This window comes from Silurus aristotelis (genome assembly GCF_946808225.1).
Source record: "Silurus aristotelis genome assembly, chromosome: 24".
Taxonomy (NCBI): Eukaryota; Metazoa; Chordata; class Actinopteri; order Siluriformes; family Siluridae; genus Silurus; species Silurus aristotelis.
In genome coordinates, this window is record NC_139597.1 from 7173461 (window position 1) to 7190078 (window position 16618).

A 16618-nucleotide genomic window follows, 5' to 3' on the forward strand; every position below is an offset into this window, starting at 1 on the left:
GGCACAAAATCCTGTTGTTTTTTTGTTTGTTTGTTTTCACAAAAAAACCTTTCAAACGGACCATGAAAAGACGTTCATTGGTGGATGCATTTCGTTTATTCATCAAACTCGATACAGTACAATCTGATGCGATATAGAACACGAGCTTAACTATGGCAGGTGACGCTTAACATTTTTGCACTAAGATGGATTATTATGCCATTTATTAACCATTTACTGCAGGTCGGCAGTTTAAATAATACAAATATGCAGCTTTTAAAGCTTTCGATTACATTGAATTGATTAAAGCTCGCAGTAACGGATCTTTTGCTTTGACATTGTTTTGTTTGTTTTTTACACATTGCAGCTAATGTACTGTACTGTGTTCTAAGCACTGTGTGGTAATAAGGCACTTTCTAAAACAATTCAATTCATCACATTAAATGAAAAAGTAACTTCAAAAGTTGCAATTCCATTTTAAGGATATTTAACAAATATCACAAAATATGTGGCAGAATAAAAATAAAACAAATCCATGTTCTAGTTGCAATTTCTTTCTTTTTGAATTAAGCTTTTGCTCAAGAATATTCAATGTGACAAAACGGCACAAACGCAAAAACCAAAATGCATAATATTGCAAGGACTAATAATTGCATAACAACACACGTGTGTACTTGGAAACACTATGATGATTGTGAAAGCTGGCTGCTGCTTTAAGCACTGGTGCTGCTTGCGTATGTGTCAGGATTAGTATGGGTGTGTGTGTGTGTGTGGTTTTTTTCTAGAAGATGAAACGCCTGCTTGGGGAATGGCCCACTTTGTCCAGGTTGGGGTTGCAGGCAAACTGGATCATGGGTGGAGGGCCACACATGAGGATGAGTGTGTCATCAGCACTGGGGGGAGGAAGGTGGTTCTGCACCATCTGCTCATTGATAAACCCCTGGCTGTACTCCCAGTCTGTCAGATAAATGACAACAGTGGTTGCTGATTTATTCAGTAAAATGGTCCCTTTTATACCACAGAGCTGTTCATTCTTGCTTCTCATTGGTTAGCTTAACAAGTATAGATTTTTTTTTTTTTTTGCCATAACTGCAGCTCCAACAGTAATCCAAGACTATTTATATAGCTGGTTTCTATAAATGTGCTTTTTGTAATGTGAGCATTTATATAATCAATCAGGCATTGTGGGGATGTGGTAGCCCAGTGGAGAAAATGGACTACTTGGAAATATCTTGTCCTGCACAGTTGAGTGTTCTCCCTGCTCGAACACTTCCATCTCGAATCAGGGGTTTTAAAAGCAGGAAAAACATTAACATATGTTGGACAGGTTGTTCTCTAAAACCAGAACTCGAATTTGGGAACTAAAAAAAATAAATGTTTACAGCTGCTATAGCATAAGTAAGAGTGTGAGGATCTAACTTATGGATATTCTGTCAGTGGCGGGTGGTCAGGGTCAGTGAAGCCTTTTCTGCTGTCCTAAACACTATCAGAAGCACTGACCTACATTTACAAACAGGTCGACTGGCAAAACACGTGTGTAGCTCTGCACACATTAATACATCAGAGTTAGACTTTTTTATGCCTACGGAGGAAGAGAAATAGATTTGGTCACGGACAAACTTAAAAATACATTTAGAAGAAAAGCTACACATCACATCATGAAGAGGTCACCAACCCCAAAGCTAGCTAGCTTGTGTCAGTCTGGGAAAGGGTTTGTTCTCCACTTCCAGACCAGTGAATACGAGTGGTACCACTGGATTACAGCCTCTGAGGAGCAGTGCAAATTGGAGAGTCTGCATCTCTCAAATTCTAATGTTTTTGTCATGTTATTATAAATATTGATTCTAAACTGCTTCAGATGATGTAGGTGCACAGTTGTGGTGATAGTGTAGAGGTTTGGAGTCTTAACTGGGTTTCTTGCTTCAGTAAAATGGTATCCACCCTCTATATGTGAAATGTCTCTCTCTCTGTAATGCCACACGTTGTTATATTGCGTTTTTGTATTGTATTGATGGTTTCTATAATCGCGACGTGATAGTGGTGGTATTAAGAGGTGGATTAAGTCGGGTACGTCCTCACCGAAGGCCCAGGTACCAAATGCACGGCCCGCCACTGCATTCCGCAATACTAACGTTAATTATAAATGCTAAATAACTCATTCTGTTTTCCTGTAAACAGCATGACTGTCTAATTTTACTCTGTTTACTCCGTTTCATACACATTATCTCATTTCCAAACTAACCCAGCTATTAGAGTTGCACAAGCCAGTGCACTCTTAGTGCCGGTCCCAAGGCTGGATAAATGGAGAGGGTTGTCTCATTTCCACACTGATATTTTCAGTGAATAATAGAAAAACAAACCAGGTTCGACTCACCCTCAGGAACCTTGTCAAGGGTGTACCACAGTTTGAATCGGTCTGGGTAATTAGCCTGGATTTCCTCCAGGTCTGTGCGCAGTAGGATGTCTTTTTCTGTCTGTTTGAGCAATAAAGAAAAAGTATTTTCCTAGTGATTGGGCATTTTTTCCCCCTCAGTCATCAACCTTAGTTAATTTATTAATAGGGCTGACAGGAACTCACCTGGTTAGCAAAGAGCAAGTGACAAATGGTCTTGTCTTTAGAATCCTTCATTATTGCCCGAATGATCTGCAGCATAGGAGTGATACCTGCAGAGATTCAAAGCATAAGCTTGGGGGGAAAAGTTTGTTTTATAAAGCGCTCAAATTATTGTATGAATTCAGATATTCAAATTATTTATAAATTTAGTGCGAGAGGGGTGTGTGTGTGTGTGTGTGTGTGTGTGTGTGTGTGTGTGTGTGTGTCTGAAGGTAGATTACCTGTCCCTCCAGCGATCATCCCCAGATGTTTTGCAATCTTAACCTCTGGAGGTGCTTTCTTCTCAGGTTTGATATCAAACACTCCTGAAATCAGTAATTATTTACAATAAACACACCAAAACAGACAGCAGAGAATTCATTCAGCTCCTTCAATTAGAAAATAGAAGGTATGTTGTGTCCTGTTATGTATATATTTAAATCGATCATTTAATAACAATCTAACCTTAACCCCATCATACACATCTTCATTCCAATGCCCGAACTGTGCAGTGCTCAGAGAAACTGCTCACCTTGGCCTTTGTAAACAAGCAGTCCACTCGGCCCCCTGAAGTCAATTGTGTCACCGATGCGAAGACTGTCCAGGTACTGAGACATCTTTCCACCTTCAGGAAACTTTGGATGAGTGTTTTTGTAGTAAATCTGAAAGAAAAAAAATAAATAAATTGCACGCACACAGACTAATGTAGTATTTTACAGAACATGCGTATTAATAAGTGCAACTTTGATTGATCTCTGTCTCTTAAAATCTTTACTAAACATGTCTATAGGTGTTTATTTTCCCTGTACACCCTTCTCATTAACTCTGCAATAGGTTATGCCACAAATCTGACTGTGTATCTTTTCATTCCCTGGCACTCCCCAAAGTACACAGAAACTGAAACAGGACATTGAAGATTTCGTCAACTTAAAGAGAGGTAGGAAAACCAACAGGCTGGTGCAGGAACAGTTGCTTTAACACCAAAAAACATTTGTTTCACACATTCCATGACATTAAACACAAATATTACGGATATATTTAATATCAGTTTTAGTAATCAGATCTATAAAAAAATAGACTTTTTAAAATTGCTTTAAACTCTTCTGCATTTGATGAAAACAAACCTTGACCACCAGGTCCACGAAACCTTTATCGTCATCACTCGACACTGGAGTGTAGGGTCTCACCACCAGGGCACCATCTATTCTAGCAGACAGGTATATGTGTTGGCCTGCAAACAGAGAAGAATGAACATGTTCATATGTATGAGTTTGGGTATTTAAGCCTATCGAAAGTTTCTTTTGTTTATATGCAACAAGCTAGGTAACATAGCAGTAGGAAGATTTGCAATAATGATTGTATGAATAACAGCTTAAGACAAACTTAGCATCTGGACAGTTTGTTGCTTTAAATATTTTTTAGAATACACTGCCATGCCTCTATTAAAACTTGCCAAAGGTTTTTTCACTAGTTGGAGATTTCTTTCTGACCTTGTGATCCAGTTAATCCCAGAGCAGTTCAATAGGATTTAGGTGCAGTGACTCGGCAGGTCATTCCATGATAGATAGACAACGCTTCAGCCAACTGTTTGCTCTATAAATAACACTTTCAGAGCTTGGACATATGCTTCAAATCATTGACTTTTTGTATGGTGAAATTGGTTCAAATTCCAGCAAAATTGCTTGCTGTTGAAGTATGAAATAGTAGCCATTTTAGTTCAATATTCCTTTTACCTGGAATAGGCCTCCAACCGTCCTGGCTCCAAAACAACAACAAACATTTAAGCTTCCACCTCCATGTCTGACTGGGTGTGAGGCCTGTCTGCTAACATTTTCTCTCCTTCTCTTCATCTGACATAAGTTCTAATATTAAAGCCAAAAATATCTGATTTTGCCATTCACTTTCCAATTCTCAAATGTTTTTGCCTTTTACTTATTTGCATATACACCAAAAGTGCATACAGTACCATGTCTCAAAAACAATAATAGACAAGATGTTTCCAAGCTTTTTGAAAGGCTATGCTTGTTCATGATGTGATCTACTATGTATAATATGTAATGAAGGCACTGATACTAGACCGATCTTTGATCAGAGGATTTCTGACGAATGCAGTTTCCAACAATTCAGAAGTCTCAGTGCCTTACCTGGATACTGTACATGTGCACCTAAAAACTGCCGATTTAATCATAATGATGATACTGTGCTCATCATTGGCCTCTTACTTACAGCCTGCTCAAACTGAAGATCTTTTCAAAACACTTAAAAACTCTTCCACACCTGAATTCTGGTTTCTTCCTAACGTTACCTCAGGAACTTTAACCCTATCTTGCATGCTCATTAACTCATTTAATCTACAAATGGATTACTGCAAAGCTGCTGTCTGACAGTATGTCCTGTTAAAAGCGTTTTATATAAACAATATAAACCCGAGTCAACAGCCGCTTACTGAGTCATCTCGGTTATTAAGTCGATGTCTGCCAGCATGCCGTACAGTATAAAAAAAAAAAAACGACAGGAAAAAAGAAACAGAGTCATATTGAGCATGTATGCTGCATTGCATGTGTAATGAAATGACTAATAAAAATAGACTAAACGACATTCAACAAAATGATCATCAAGAGTATTCTGAGTAGCTGAATCACTGCCCGCTTTGGGAATTGCACCTTTTTGGATCGCAAGACCTGACAGCAAATGGTGAGGACTACTGAGAAGATCATCGTGATTTCTCTACCCTCTATCGTGGACATTTACCCAAAACGCTGCATGAGCAAAGTCACCAGATTTGTGGCTGATCTCACACTCTCGCACACACACACACTCTCGCACACACACACACACACACACTCTCGCACACACACACACACTCTCGCACACACACACACACTCTCGCACACACACACACACTCTCGCACACACACACACACTCTCGCACACACACACACACTCTCGCACACACACACACACTCTCGCACACACACACACACTCTCGCACACACACACACACACTCTCGCACACACACACACACACACACACTACTCTCCTGCCATTGGGAAAAAATTTATTCAGGCCCTCAGTGTGTAACGCTTTCTTTCCGCAAGCCATTTGACAACTCAATACAAACAGAGTGGACTGACACACAAACAAACACACACATACTCTAACTGTTAGTAGAAAATTGCTGTATTGCACAAAATGCTGTGAAAACAATTGTGTTTATTATTATATGGACAAATCATTTGCACCATCACAAGTCTTGTGCACTGGTCATTGGTGCGATGTCACTGTGTCTACCATCTCACTGTCTTCTCGCACCATCCTTTGCACTTTATGCAGTGCCAGTTCGTTTTGTGTAGGACTGTGATCCTTTTTGTTAATTTATGTTGTCTGGTGTAGCACTTTGTTGCTGGGAGAACGTTGTTTGTGTCACTATTTACTTTACTGTATATGGTTGGAATGACACAAGCCTACATGACTGAACTTGACTTACCCACAGGAAGACCCAACACGTGCTCTGGGGACCTCAGGGCAAAGCGAAACTTTCTGGTGTCATGGCTTATGATCTAAAATTAATAAAAACAAGGGTTACATATATTGATATGGGGGAAAAAATGTAAACCGGTTCATTTCACTCAACTGACCTCTTTATCTATAAGACGCAGGGGATATTTCTCGTTGGGATCCTCCAGGGTTATAGCAAGTTTTCTTTTTAAACCCAGAAGCCTCATGATCAGTCCAATGATGCCTTCATAGGTACCGCGAATAAGCTGTAGACATTGGGGCAAAGACAAGTTTTGCAGAACAGCTGCACTAAGGCCTTGCTTCTGAACATAGCTGGATGAATAATCCCCCAAAAATGTGCAAGCAGCAAAACTGCAAAAACAAACTCATCACCGTGCTAAACTAAGCTCCTGCGCTTACAGTATCTATAGAAACCTCACATATTGTGTGGTAAACACTCGATCTATCCATTACGGTTGTTAATTAAGCAGTGCGAAACATAATTGAAACAGACTTCATAAAAACAGAGCAGGCAACAAAAAACTTTCCACCCAGCAAGAAAAAAACCCAGCTAGCGACCAAACCCAGCCAGCTACAGCTTTATTATACTCATTAAACAAGATTATACATACACCAAAGATGTAAGACAGCATCTTCTCTTCTAGTCGAGATTTATATATATGATATTTAAATTAATTTTGTGCAATATGAAGTCTTCGCACTGACTGACGCACTATTACAATGCAACTATCAAGCAGAAAGGTCTCCGTCACCACCCTCCTCAACGCTTCCGGGTTCTTCTGTAAAAACGCGCCCTCTATATTCCAATAACCAACCACGTAGTGGAACGGCTAAATATGGGCGGGCAATATGGTTTTCTTAACTCCTATTGGCTAGATTTGACATTTAGTAAACTTGATTGGCAGCTTGATCATCCAAGTTCCTGCATCGATGGAGAATGAGTGTGTAAAAGGTAAACATGATGCGCCCCTGCATAACAAACGTTTTTTATTTTATTTTATTTTATTTTTTATTATTTTTAATTTTTTGTACATTAAAGTTTGCTTTTCCGTAGAAAACCTTTTTTTTTTTTTTCACACCACACAGTGTAAAGCTCCTCAATATGTATCATGATCAACAGATTTATTTATTTTTTTATCTGGTTTATTTGAGAAAAGGGGAAGGAAAAGCGTTGAAGTGAAAATATCTTGTTTTGCGACTGTTGCACAATATTAATATTAATTTAAAAAAAAAAAAATAATAATAATAATAATAATAATAATAATATAATACATTGATAAAAATATGTGTTAACATACTATATTATTAGGATGTGCTTGTATAATAAAAATAAATATAAAAAAAACAAAAACTATATAACTACAAACCCTGGGCCACAGCCACCGTTTGCTTGAATACATTAAACTGATATATATTTATACAAATTTTCATACATTATTGTGGTTATTACATTTCAAATAAAACACGCCTACTCGATGTTCACAGCCAATCGCGTGTTACAAACGGAGTACATTGGTGGGCAAGTCTTGTTTTCTGAACTCCTATTGGTCAGATTATACATATAGAAAAATTGATTGACAGGTCAACAAACTTCCTGCAGAAACGGACTGAATAAAAGCAGAGAAGTGGAAAGTGCGCGTCTGTGTTTAACAATGGCTAAAAGGTAAGATATACTTTTAATAAAACTTTGAAATGCAGGAATACAGTCGAATAGTGTTTATAACAGAGCTCTGTGTCATTGTGGGCGTTTTTACAAGTAAAATTGTTCTGTTATACTTAGACAATTAAAATAGGGTTGCAGCAGGTGTGGTGGCTGTAGATTAATGCAAATGCAGGATTCATTTTCTTACAGTAAAATAGACTGGTGATCTTATATTAAATTCGTTTGTATGTATTCAGATCTGCTAGGTGTTTATTTTATTTCTAACTAAGTTTGACAAAAAAAAATTACAAGTAAAATAGCAGAAAAAAACAAACAAACAAACATGTGGTTGAAGGAAATGAACTAAATGTACAACTGTAAAGTTATTTATTGCTAATACTGAAGCACGTTTTTAATTATAATTATATTTAGAGATTTGTGACGGACATCCGGGGTCTGTTTAGATTGTCATGTTAAAATGTGGGAAGTTGCGTGAGAAGGATCACGAGGGGAGAAATCTACTAAAACCGTATTTCTTCGATGAAATATGACAAATAATTTACTTTTCTTTTAAAACTAAACTAGTTTATACAGACAGTAGTGACTTTGACTACTTTCTGTGTTGACAGTTTGTCTGACTTTATTGTGCCTGTAGGGGGAAATTCTGCAGTTGCCTGAAATGATTACAAAGTGTCGCAAAAATAATAATAATAATTAAAAAACAACTATGCGACGCCCGAGGGCATGTGCAGGTGTGTGTACTACCAAGCTGCTTCACACTTATTATAAACGTATTCTATAAAGGGTTTTATTCAATAAAGTGGTTTTATAACGATTTTTCACTTTGTGTTTTGTAAATACTTATCTAAGATTTTATCTGAATACCCTTTGTACCTCAAAAAACAACAACTCTAAAATCTTTCATCGTGTGTGTATGTGTTTCTAAATTCTTAGAATAAATGCGAAATGTAAACTCACACAAAAGCCCTAGGTGTTCATACCACAGTTCAGCATTCTGCCAGTCACCTGAGCATGCCATAGAAAGACCCTATATCCATTTTCCTAGAACAATAAGCTCAGTTTTGTTTAGTAAGTATACTCATGACATTTGCCAAGCAGGAAAAACATGTATGCCAGGATATGAAACCCGATACAAGAGCATTGGTATTTATTTACTGTCCTGGTGCTGTTGTTCCCTATTCATTTGTTTCTTTTATAATCCTTAAAGTAAACAATGAGAGCAAGAGAGACTGCTTATGCATAGAAATGATTAAAATGCAAGTAGTAAGCATGCCTCGATAGTGTCTGTGTTGAACCTGACTTGTTAATGTTCTGTGTTGATTGGATGCATTGTTACATGCTCAAACTGTTGTCATATTTGATTGGGCCAGTCCTAATGTAGACCAAGAGCTTTCTGCGATCCTAAATGAGTTGTGGAAGTTGGATGTGAACCGCTTGAAGCCAGGAAAAGACTATACCATCAATCTACAGGTGAGAGTTTGCTTTAAAACAGCATCATCCTGATCAGGTTTATTGGCCAAGTGTGTTGACACACACAAGGAATTTGGTTCCAGCTGTTAGTGACTCTCAAAAGTACAGACATAAATAACACTATACTTTTAGCTTGGACTATACAAGACAAAACAGACAATACAAGACAATATAGACAGTTTGAGTATTGAATAGGGATACAGAGTATATGACGGCTCAGTAATGTACATAGTGTGAGAGTGCATGGTAGTGCAAATAACAGTATTGTGCATCAGGCTAGATAGTTACTTTACAACTTTATACAGAACAATATAAAGCAATACATTTTTAGAACAATATAAAGCAGCAATAGTGTGTGTAACATACGGATGATGTAATGACTAACAGTTCTGATAGTGCAGTACTTATAGATATGAAGCAGGAAATATAGTTATTAATGAGGCTGATTGCCTGGGGAAAGAAACTGTTCCTGTTTCTGGCAGTTCTGATAAACAAAGTTCTGTAGCACCTGATCTGGCAAACCTACTACTACTATTACCCAATGTACATTTATGTGTAAAAACAAAAACAACTTTTTAAAGAGTCTCTGGGCATATTCAGTAAGGGAATACTTTTAGTGTTTTTAAATAATTATCATCTTAAAAACAGCATTTTATCTGTAAAGCTTTAAACATGCTATAAATTAAATTCCTTTTTTCTTTCTTTAGCAAAGGAATTTCTAATGTATATGTTTGTATTAGAATACATGAACTACATAAATAAACAAGTATAATAAATAAGATAATTAAATAAAGTTTGCATTTATGTTTCCAATTATGAATTTAAATCTTAAGTCACTTGTTTAATGAGAAATGTTTTATTCTTTATTTTTTCCCAGGGAAAAGCAGATTATGTGGCCCAGGGCAGTAACAGTGCTAGAGACAAAGCCAACAATCCTCTGTTCACATACGTTAACGAGGATAAACTTAAAAGCTTACCCACATATGCCAGTAAGTACCACCAATCCACCCATTTCTTGTGTGTGTGTGTGTGTGTGTGTGTGTGTGTGTGTGTGTGTGTGTGTGTGTGTGTGTGTGTATGTGTGTGTGTATGTGTGTGTGTGTGTGTGTATGTGTGTGTATGTGTGTGTATGTGTGTGTATGTGTGTGTATGTGTGTGTATGTGTGTATGTGTGTGTATGTGTGTATGTGTGTGTATGTGTGTATGTGTGTGTATGTGTGTGTATGTGTGTGTGTATGTGTGTATGTGTGTATGTGTGTATGTGTGTATGTGTGTATGTGTGTATGTGTGTATGTGTGTGTGTGTGTGATATATATATATATTACTTACACACACAGTACAGACCAAAAGTTTGGACACACCTTCTCATTCAAAGAGTTTTCTTTATTTTCATGACTATGAAAATTGTAGATTCACACTGAAGGCATCAAAACTATGAATTAACACACGTGGAATTATATATAGAATTATATACATAACAAAAAAGTGTGAAACAACTGAAAATATGTCATATTGTAGGTTCTTCAAAGTAGCCACCTTTTGCTTAGATTACTGCTTTGCACACTCTTGGCATTCTCTTGATTCCTACTTTGTAGAACCTACAATATGACATATTTTCAGTTTACTTTTTTGTTATGTATATAATTCCACATGTGTTAATTCATAGTTTTGATGCCTTCAGTGTGAATCTACAATTTTCATAGTCATGAAAATAAAGAAAATGTGTGTGTGTATGTATGTGTATGTATATGTGTGTGTGTGTGTGTGTGTGTGTGTGTGTGTGTGTGTGTATATATGTGTGTGCATGTATGTTTTGTTTGTGCATTCTTATAATGTATATCTGAATGCTTGTCTATTGTTTTAATTAATAGCTTGTTAATAATAACAAAGGCAAATTTGTTTACTAGGTGTTCTGGGTCATATTGTTCCCTAAATAGCAATGGATGTATAGTTTATTTATTATTTGAATAGTAAAATATTTGTTTTCATGGAAAAGTAAAACTACACAAAAGCAATACGTGTTCATACCACAGTGAATTAACCTTTTATTGTTGTTGTGGTGATACTTTGTTTGTTTGTTTGTTTGTTTAGCAATTGAAATGATCACATTTTGGAATCTTTTTAACTCCATCCAATCCAAACATTAATGTAGTTTCTAATTACATAATAGCTTTACCACAGGTAAATAGATTTAATTACCACTTGTGAGTCAGCCTAATAAAAAAAGCTTGTATAGGACAACACCAGTTGGGCATGAAAATCAGCGTGTTTAACAAATGAGTGTTGTTATGAAGGAACATTTTGTTAAATAAATTATTTTCATGATCGCTTAAAATCCTAAAATGGAGCATGTTTACTCAAACTGGTGAGAAATCTCTGAAGGGTTGTCTACAATCTGTCCAAAATTCTCTCTTCAGGCTTTATAAAGCTCTTGGACAACTATGAGATGTCCACAGGTGTGGCGGAGAAAGTGACCAATGAAGAGATGGAGGAGAATAACGTCTTCCTCAATGCCGTCTTACAGACCCAGGTCATGAAGGTACATCTCCAACAGTCTACAAGGGTTACTTAGTGACACAAGCCATTTTTAGAAGGAGCTTGTCCTTGTCCTAACTCTCAGCTGTTTGTCTTTCAGCGTGCACATGGATATTTAGTGAGTAAAGGACAATCCCCATCTGATGTAACTCAGTTTAAAAAGCAGCTCTTTGACCTCTGGTTCAAACTTTACCACAGAGACAAAAGTGGAGGGTGAGTACAAAAAATATTGACCTCATACTTTGAGAACATAGTATTTCAACAGCCCCAATCATCTCCTTTCCTACAGTGTTCATTCACAGCACAGTAAATATAGTTTTATAATTTTAGATAAGGCAATTTGGATGGTACTTTTGGATTGTTCATCCAAATGCAGAATGCAGGAGGAACATCTGTAGCTGATCAATGGATGTTCTGATCTCATAAGCATTAACAGTGTAACCCCATTTATTTATTTGCCTCTTTCTTAGACCACTGACCTTATTTTCTTTTTTTTAAATTTTACTGTTAAAAAAAGTTGAATAAATAAAAATAATAAACCCAATATCTTCAGAATACTCAATGTTGAGTTGCTACGAATGTGAAATGTCCACTAGATGGCGGTACTTACTTCAAATTATAGCCACTAGCAGGTCACAGCATGTACATGATGTAAAAAATATTGTTCATTGCCTTATGTGACTTTTCTTAACCCCTTTTCTGGAAGATCACTGAATGAATGCTTATGAATGAAATGTTTTCTTCGATAGCCTCAGTCCTTTGTCATACAGAGATGCCCATACATTGCATTTAGGTTGGTTTTTTTTGTGTTTTTTTATTATTTTTTTGTCCCCATTACAGTGAAGACTCCTGTGGATTTGAACATGTGTTTGTTGGCGAGACCAAGTACGGGAAAGTGATCATGGGCCTTCATAACTGGGTTCAGTTTTACCTGCAGGAGAAGCTGAACTTTGTAGACTACAAGGGCTACAAAGCCAAAGATAAGGACATGGTATGTAGGTCTATTGATAGTACAATATCAATGTCTGTTATGGGCGAATGAGTCTAATACAGAGTAACATACAATAATTGTGGAATGAAGCAGCAGTGAGAAGCACATTTTTAAATTTGTGTCTCATGGACTGTATCTGACCTAAAAATGAAGATGGTTCACTATAGGTAGTAAAATAGAGCAATAAACTTTACTACTGCATAATGCGCTAATGATTTCATTAATCATTCGCGAGCTACAGGTTTGAGTTTTTTGGGTAGTAATGTAGTTTCTAACACCGATTAAAGTTTTATGAGTGTCTTCTAAAATGTATATCTTTAATACTACTTGTACTTGGTGTCTCATCTGCTTGAGTCGTGTTTAATGGTCACAGCCGGATGCGAACGATCACGTCATTAACCTGCAGTTCAGCTGGAAAGGCCTGGTGAAGCCAATGGGCAGTTCATTCATTGGCGTCAGCCCCGAGTTCGAGATTGCGCTCTTCACCATTATATTCCTAAAGAGCAACGAGCGTGTGACCAACGCCATCGTCAAAGTGGACGAGTACCTGCTGGAGGTTGTGGTTTGTCGACATGGACGTGCTATTGGAACATCCTACCCCAAACTGCTCAGCAGCAACAACAGGGATGTGTAGATACTTCCATATGTACTCGGAACGAACACCACTATTCAAAACCTGCCTTTACATTTTATTTGAAAATTTTTCCTTGAATAATTGTTACAGAACCACAACCTCCAGCAGGTACTATAGTGCTGTTTTTCTGTTTACATTTTTTTTTTTTAATATTTTCACAGATTTTATTGCATCTGAAAAACCAACGCTGTTATTCGTATATACGAATTGCTTCAAATTCAGTCTATATTATATTATGCTGCTTTAAATGTTAATTTCAAAGCAAATATCAGGTTAAATTTTGAACACTTGAGGGGAAAAAATGTTTTTTAAATAAACCAGCACAAACATGACAAACCTTTTAGGTTTAAATTAGTTTTCTGTTTGTTGTAGCAAATTGTTGTTGTTTTTGTTTTTTTAATATGGCAATTTTACATTGTAGTCCTGGATATTTGTTAATGGACTATTTAAATTTATTAAATTCTATTAAGTACAGTACAATTATCTTTATGTCCAGAAATATTACTTGTTGTTGGATATATGCAGGTCATGTAGTTGAAATACTTTCTGAATGCCTATCTATATTTTGATGAATTTAATAAACTGAATTTTTCATTTAAACACCAGGTTTTTGTTGTCATTGCTTTTTATAGATGTAAATAAGTATAGTAAAGGTATAAACACCTAATTCTAGCTACAGTAGCCTAAAACACCAATATGAATCAAAACCTATTAGCAGTTTAGTTACTGTCCAGAAAAGCTTTAATATATTTAACTGATCCTAGTTGGCATTATTGGCAATTTATTGTTCTGAATACAAAAAAAGGCAAAAAAAATTTAATTAAAAGTGAATAAAATAAGATTTTAATTGTTGTAAAAGTCTTCATGTATTTTAACATTCAGTTTGGTGTGTGTGTGTGTGTGTGCTGTCGAGTTTGAGATAACACCATGTCCAGGCAGACATGCCTTCCATTCCAGCATGTAGATAAAGCAAATGTCCAGTGGATAACACGGTTAAAAATAACACTTTACAACAGTTCTCTACTTTAATGTGACAAAAGAATTTCAGCAGGAAACAAAACTGGCAAGTCTATTCCATACAGTTGAATGTAAGTTTGTTTACTTGTAGGATGGAAAAGAAGAGCAAGTTATAGCAACAAGACATTTGGTATAATAAGTTTCACAATGTTCCCTCTTTATTACAAATATGAAAAATGTCAGCTAGAGGGAAATGGGATTTGTTTAACAAATTGTGTATTATTTTTTAAATAACTTGTCTGCCCACACTTTGCCTTTATTCTGGTCTAAATCCTTTGAACAATGTTCAAATGTCCACTCATTTATATATCCTTGAAGAGATACCTGATATGTAACACAGACATTTCTTCACTTCTTTGCCCATTCTTCTGGATATAAATTCTATCTAAGGCAGATGGCAAACTATGACTTTTTATACTACAGTGTTTTTTTTATACATATATATATAATTTTGCATCATTATGCCATCCTTGTATATGCCCACATTTTCAAGTTTAACATCTTGGAATAACATTTATAAATTTTTTGGGAAATACATTTCGGAAATACACAATTTTTCTTTGGTTCCCTTCACACACAATAGGGAATGCAAACCTTTGCTCTCAGTTGTATGTTAAACAGAGAAACCCAGGATGAACTGGAGTCTTTAAACACTGTCAGTCTTGTAGGGGCAACTAACATGGTCTTGGCTGATCTTTTTTACCAGTACAATTCACTGTAAATCAATAATAAAAATCTGATACTTATTCAATAAAATGAAACCGTGAAGAGTCTATACCATAATCATATATTCCCTAATCCAAAATATCTACTTCCAGGATTTCCTGGCGGTCTTGGTTGTCTTGCTGTACCTCTGATGGTCACTGACACGGTTGCGCAGCACATTCACATCATACTTTTGCCTCTTCAGCTTCTCACTCAGGTCAAACTTCTCAGCATGGAGCTGCTGCAACCACTGCCAGAGATCTCTGGCTTTCTCAGCCAGTTTCTCCTGGTTAAGGTGGTCGATGTTGAGTGGCTTGCGGCGCTCCATAAGGGCCTTGGTTTTCTTCTCACGTTCTGTCAGCTTCTTGCCCTTTTTCTGCTCCACCTTCTGCAGGTAGCCTCCATAGCCCTTATTTGTGAGTAGTTTCTTCTTTTTGGCCTCCTCCTCAGCTCGGAGTTTAGCTGCCTCTTCCTCACGCCGTGTCCTTTCTTCAGCCAAACGGGTCTGTCTTTCACGCTCCTGTTCGGTTCGAATGCGCTGCTGCTCTGCGCGATCTGCACGTCTTCGCTCAATCCGTGTTTTTAGGGCTACCAGCTCATCTTCCTCTTTCTGCCTGTTGGTAAAGTGTGCCTCGATGAGGCTCTGAAGCTCATTGTAGTCTTTTTCGACACGTTTACGATGGAGATCATCAAAGTCCACCTTTTCTCCATCGGGGAGTTTGGGAGGGACAATGGCGGTGACATACAACTTTGGCTTCGGCTTGGAGTCTTCTTCTTCTTCCTCTTCTTCTTCCTGTACCTCATTGTCTTCATCTGCCTCATTTTCTTCATATTCTATTTGAGGGGCCTCCTCTACATTCTCCTCTTCTTCAAATTCTTCCTCTACTTCCTCCTCTTCCTCCTCGTCTTCATACTCTTCCACAATATCCTCAGTGTCAGACATTGTAGCTATGGTGTGCCCTTTTTTTGAGAGAATGGAAGGTTGAGGAACAGCCTCACCACTTACTCCAGCTGGAGATAAGAAGACTGAAGGGAGTGAGCTGTCGTACATGGACGCCGTGTGCTTTTATAGTCCTCCTGGACCATGTGACACCTCTTGAGTGAAACCCCTCACGCCTTAGACTGTGAAGGGAGATTTTTGGACAGATGCACGCAGAGCTATTTTCTTCTTTAGACTTTTTCAGTTTCTCTAGGACCCATACACACACTCTGACCTGTGGCATGTGCTTCCTGCTATGTCAACCAAGTTCTTTTTTGAGTCACATAACAGATGTACCCATTTGTACCCCATAATAGTTTCTTTTGCAAGTTTTTTTAATCAGGCAAGTCACGGAGCTTAGCATAATTAATTTTTTCAATCATAGTAGTTCTTCAATGTAAATGTAGATTTTACTCCAGGAATAAATGTTTCTTATGATCCATTTCCTTTCATTTTTAATAGCATTTGCAAATTGCACTGTGCCTTTCATAACATGGGGTATTCTACATTCCAGCCAACAGAGACACCAGTC

The 16618-nt window shown here is 37.1% G+C and overlaps 3 protein-coding genes and 1 long non-coding RNA gene across 4 annotated transcripts; 1 reads left to right on the forward strand and 3 right to left on the reverse strand.

The window, feature by feature from the left end:
• Positions 1-77: 77 nt before the first annotated feature.
• Positions 78-6884, reverse strand: cyb5r3 (cytochrome b5 reductase 3). Its single transcript, XM_083528158.1, has 9 exons — positions 6704-6884; positions 6212-6337; positions 6061-6133; positions 3697-3803; positions 3105-3234; positions 2815-2898; positions 2558-2643; positions 2354-2453; positions 78-936 (listed from the first exon to the last, which is right to left on the reverse strand). The coding sequence occupies exons 1-9, from the start codon at positions 6722-6724 to the stop codon at positions 761-763; spliced, it is 903 nt and encodes a 300-aa protein (XP_083384284.1). The 5' UTR covers positions 6725-6884; the 3' UTR covers positions 78-760.
• On the reverse strand, positions 3810-6036 carry LOC310718999. The gene is made up of 3 exons (XR_014531329.1): positions 5565-6036; positions 4939-5360; positions 3810-4877 (listed from the first exon to the last, which is right to left on the reverse strand). It is a non-coding gene; the product is annotated as an uncharacterized lncRNA (long non-coding RNA).
• A 775-nt stretch (positions 6885-7659) lies between the features above and the next one.
• Positions 7660-13985, forward strand: LOC310718987 (uridylate-specific endoribonuclease C). Its single transcript, XM_083528160.1, has 7 exons — positions 7660-7755; positions 9126-9225; positions 10103-10214; positions 11643-11764; positions 11861-11973; positions 12601-12751; positions 13125-13985. The coding sequence occupies exons 1-7, from the start codon at positions 7745-7747 to the stop codon at positions 13383-13385; spliced, it is 870 nt and encodes a 289-aa protein (XP_083384286.1). The 5' UTR covers positions 7660-7744; the 3' UTR covers positions 13386-13985.
• Positions 13986-14391: 406 nt separating this feature from the next.
• On the reverse strand, positions 14392-16160 carry tnnt2c (troponin T2c, cardiac). Its single transcript, XM_083528157.1, has one exon. It carries the CDS (start codon positions 16156-16158, stop codon positions 15211-15213), a length of 948 nt encoding a protein of 315 aa, XP_083384283.1. The 5' UTR covers positions 16159-16160; the 3' UTR covers positions 14392-15210.
• Between the last annotated feature and the right edge of the window lie 458 nt (positions 16161-16618).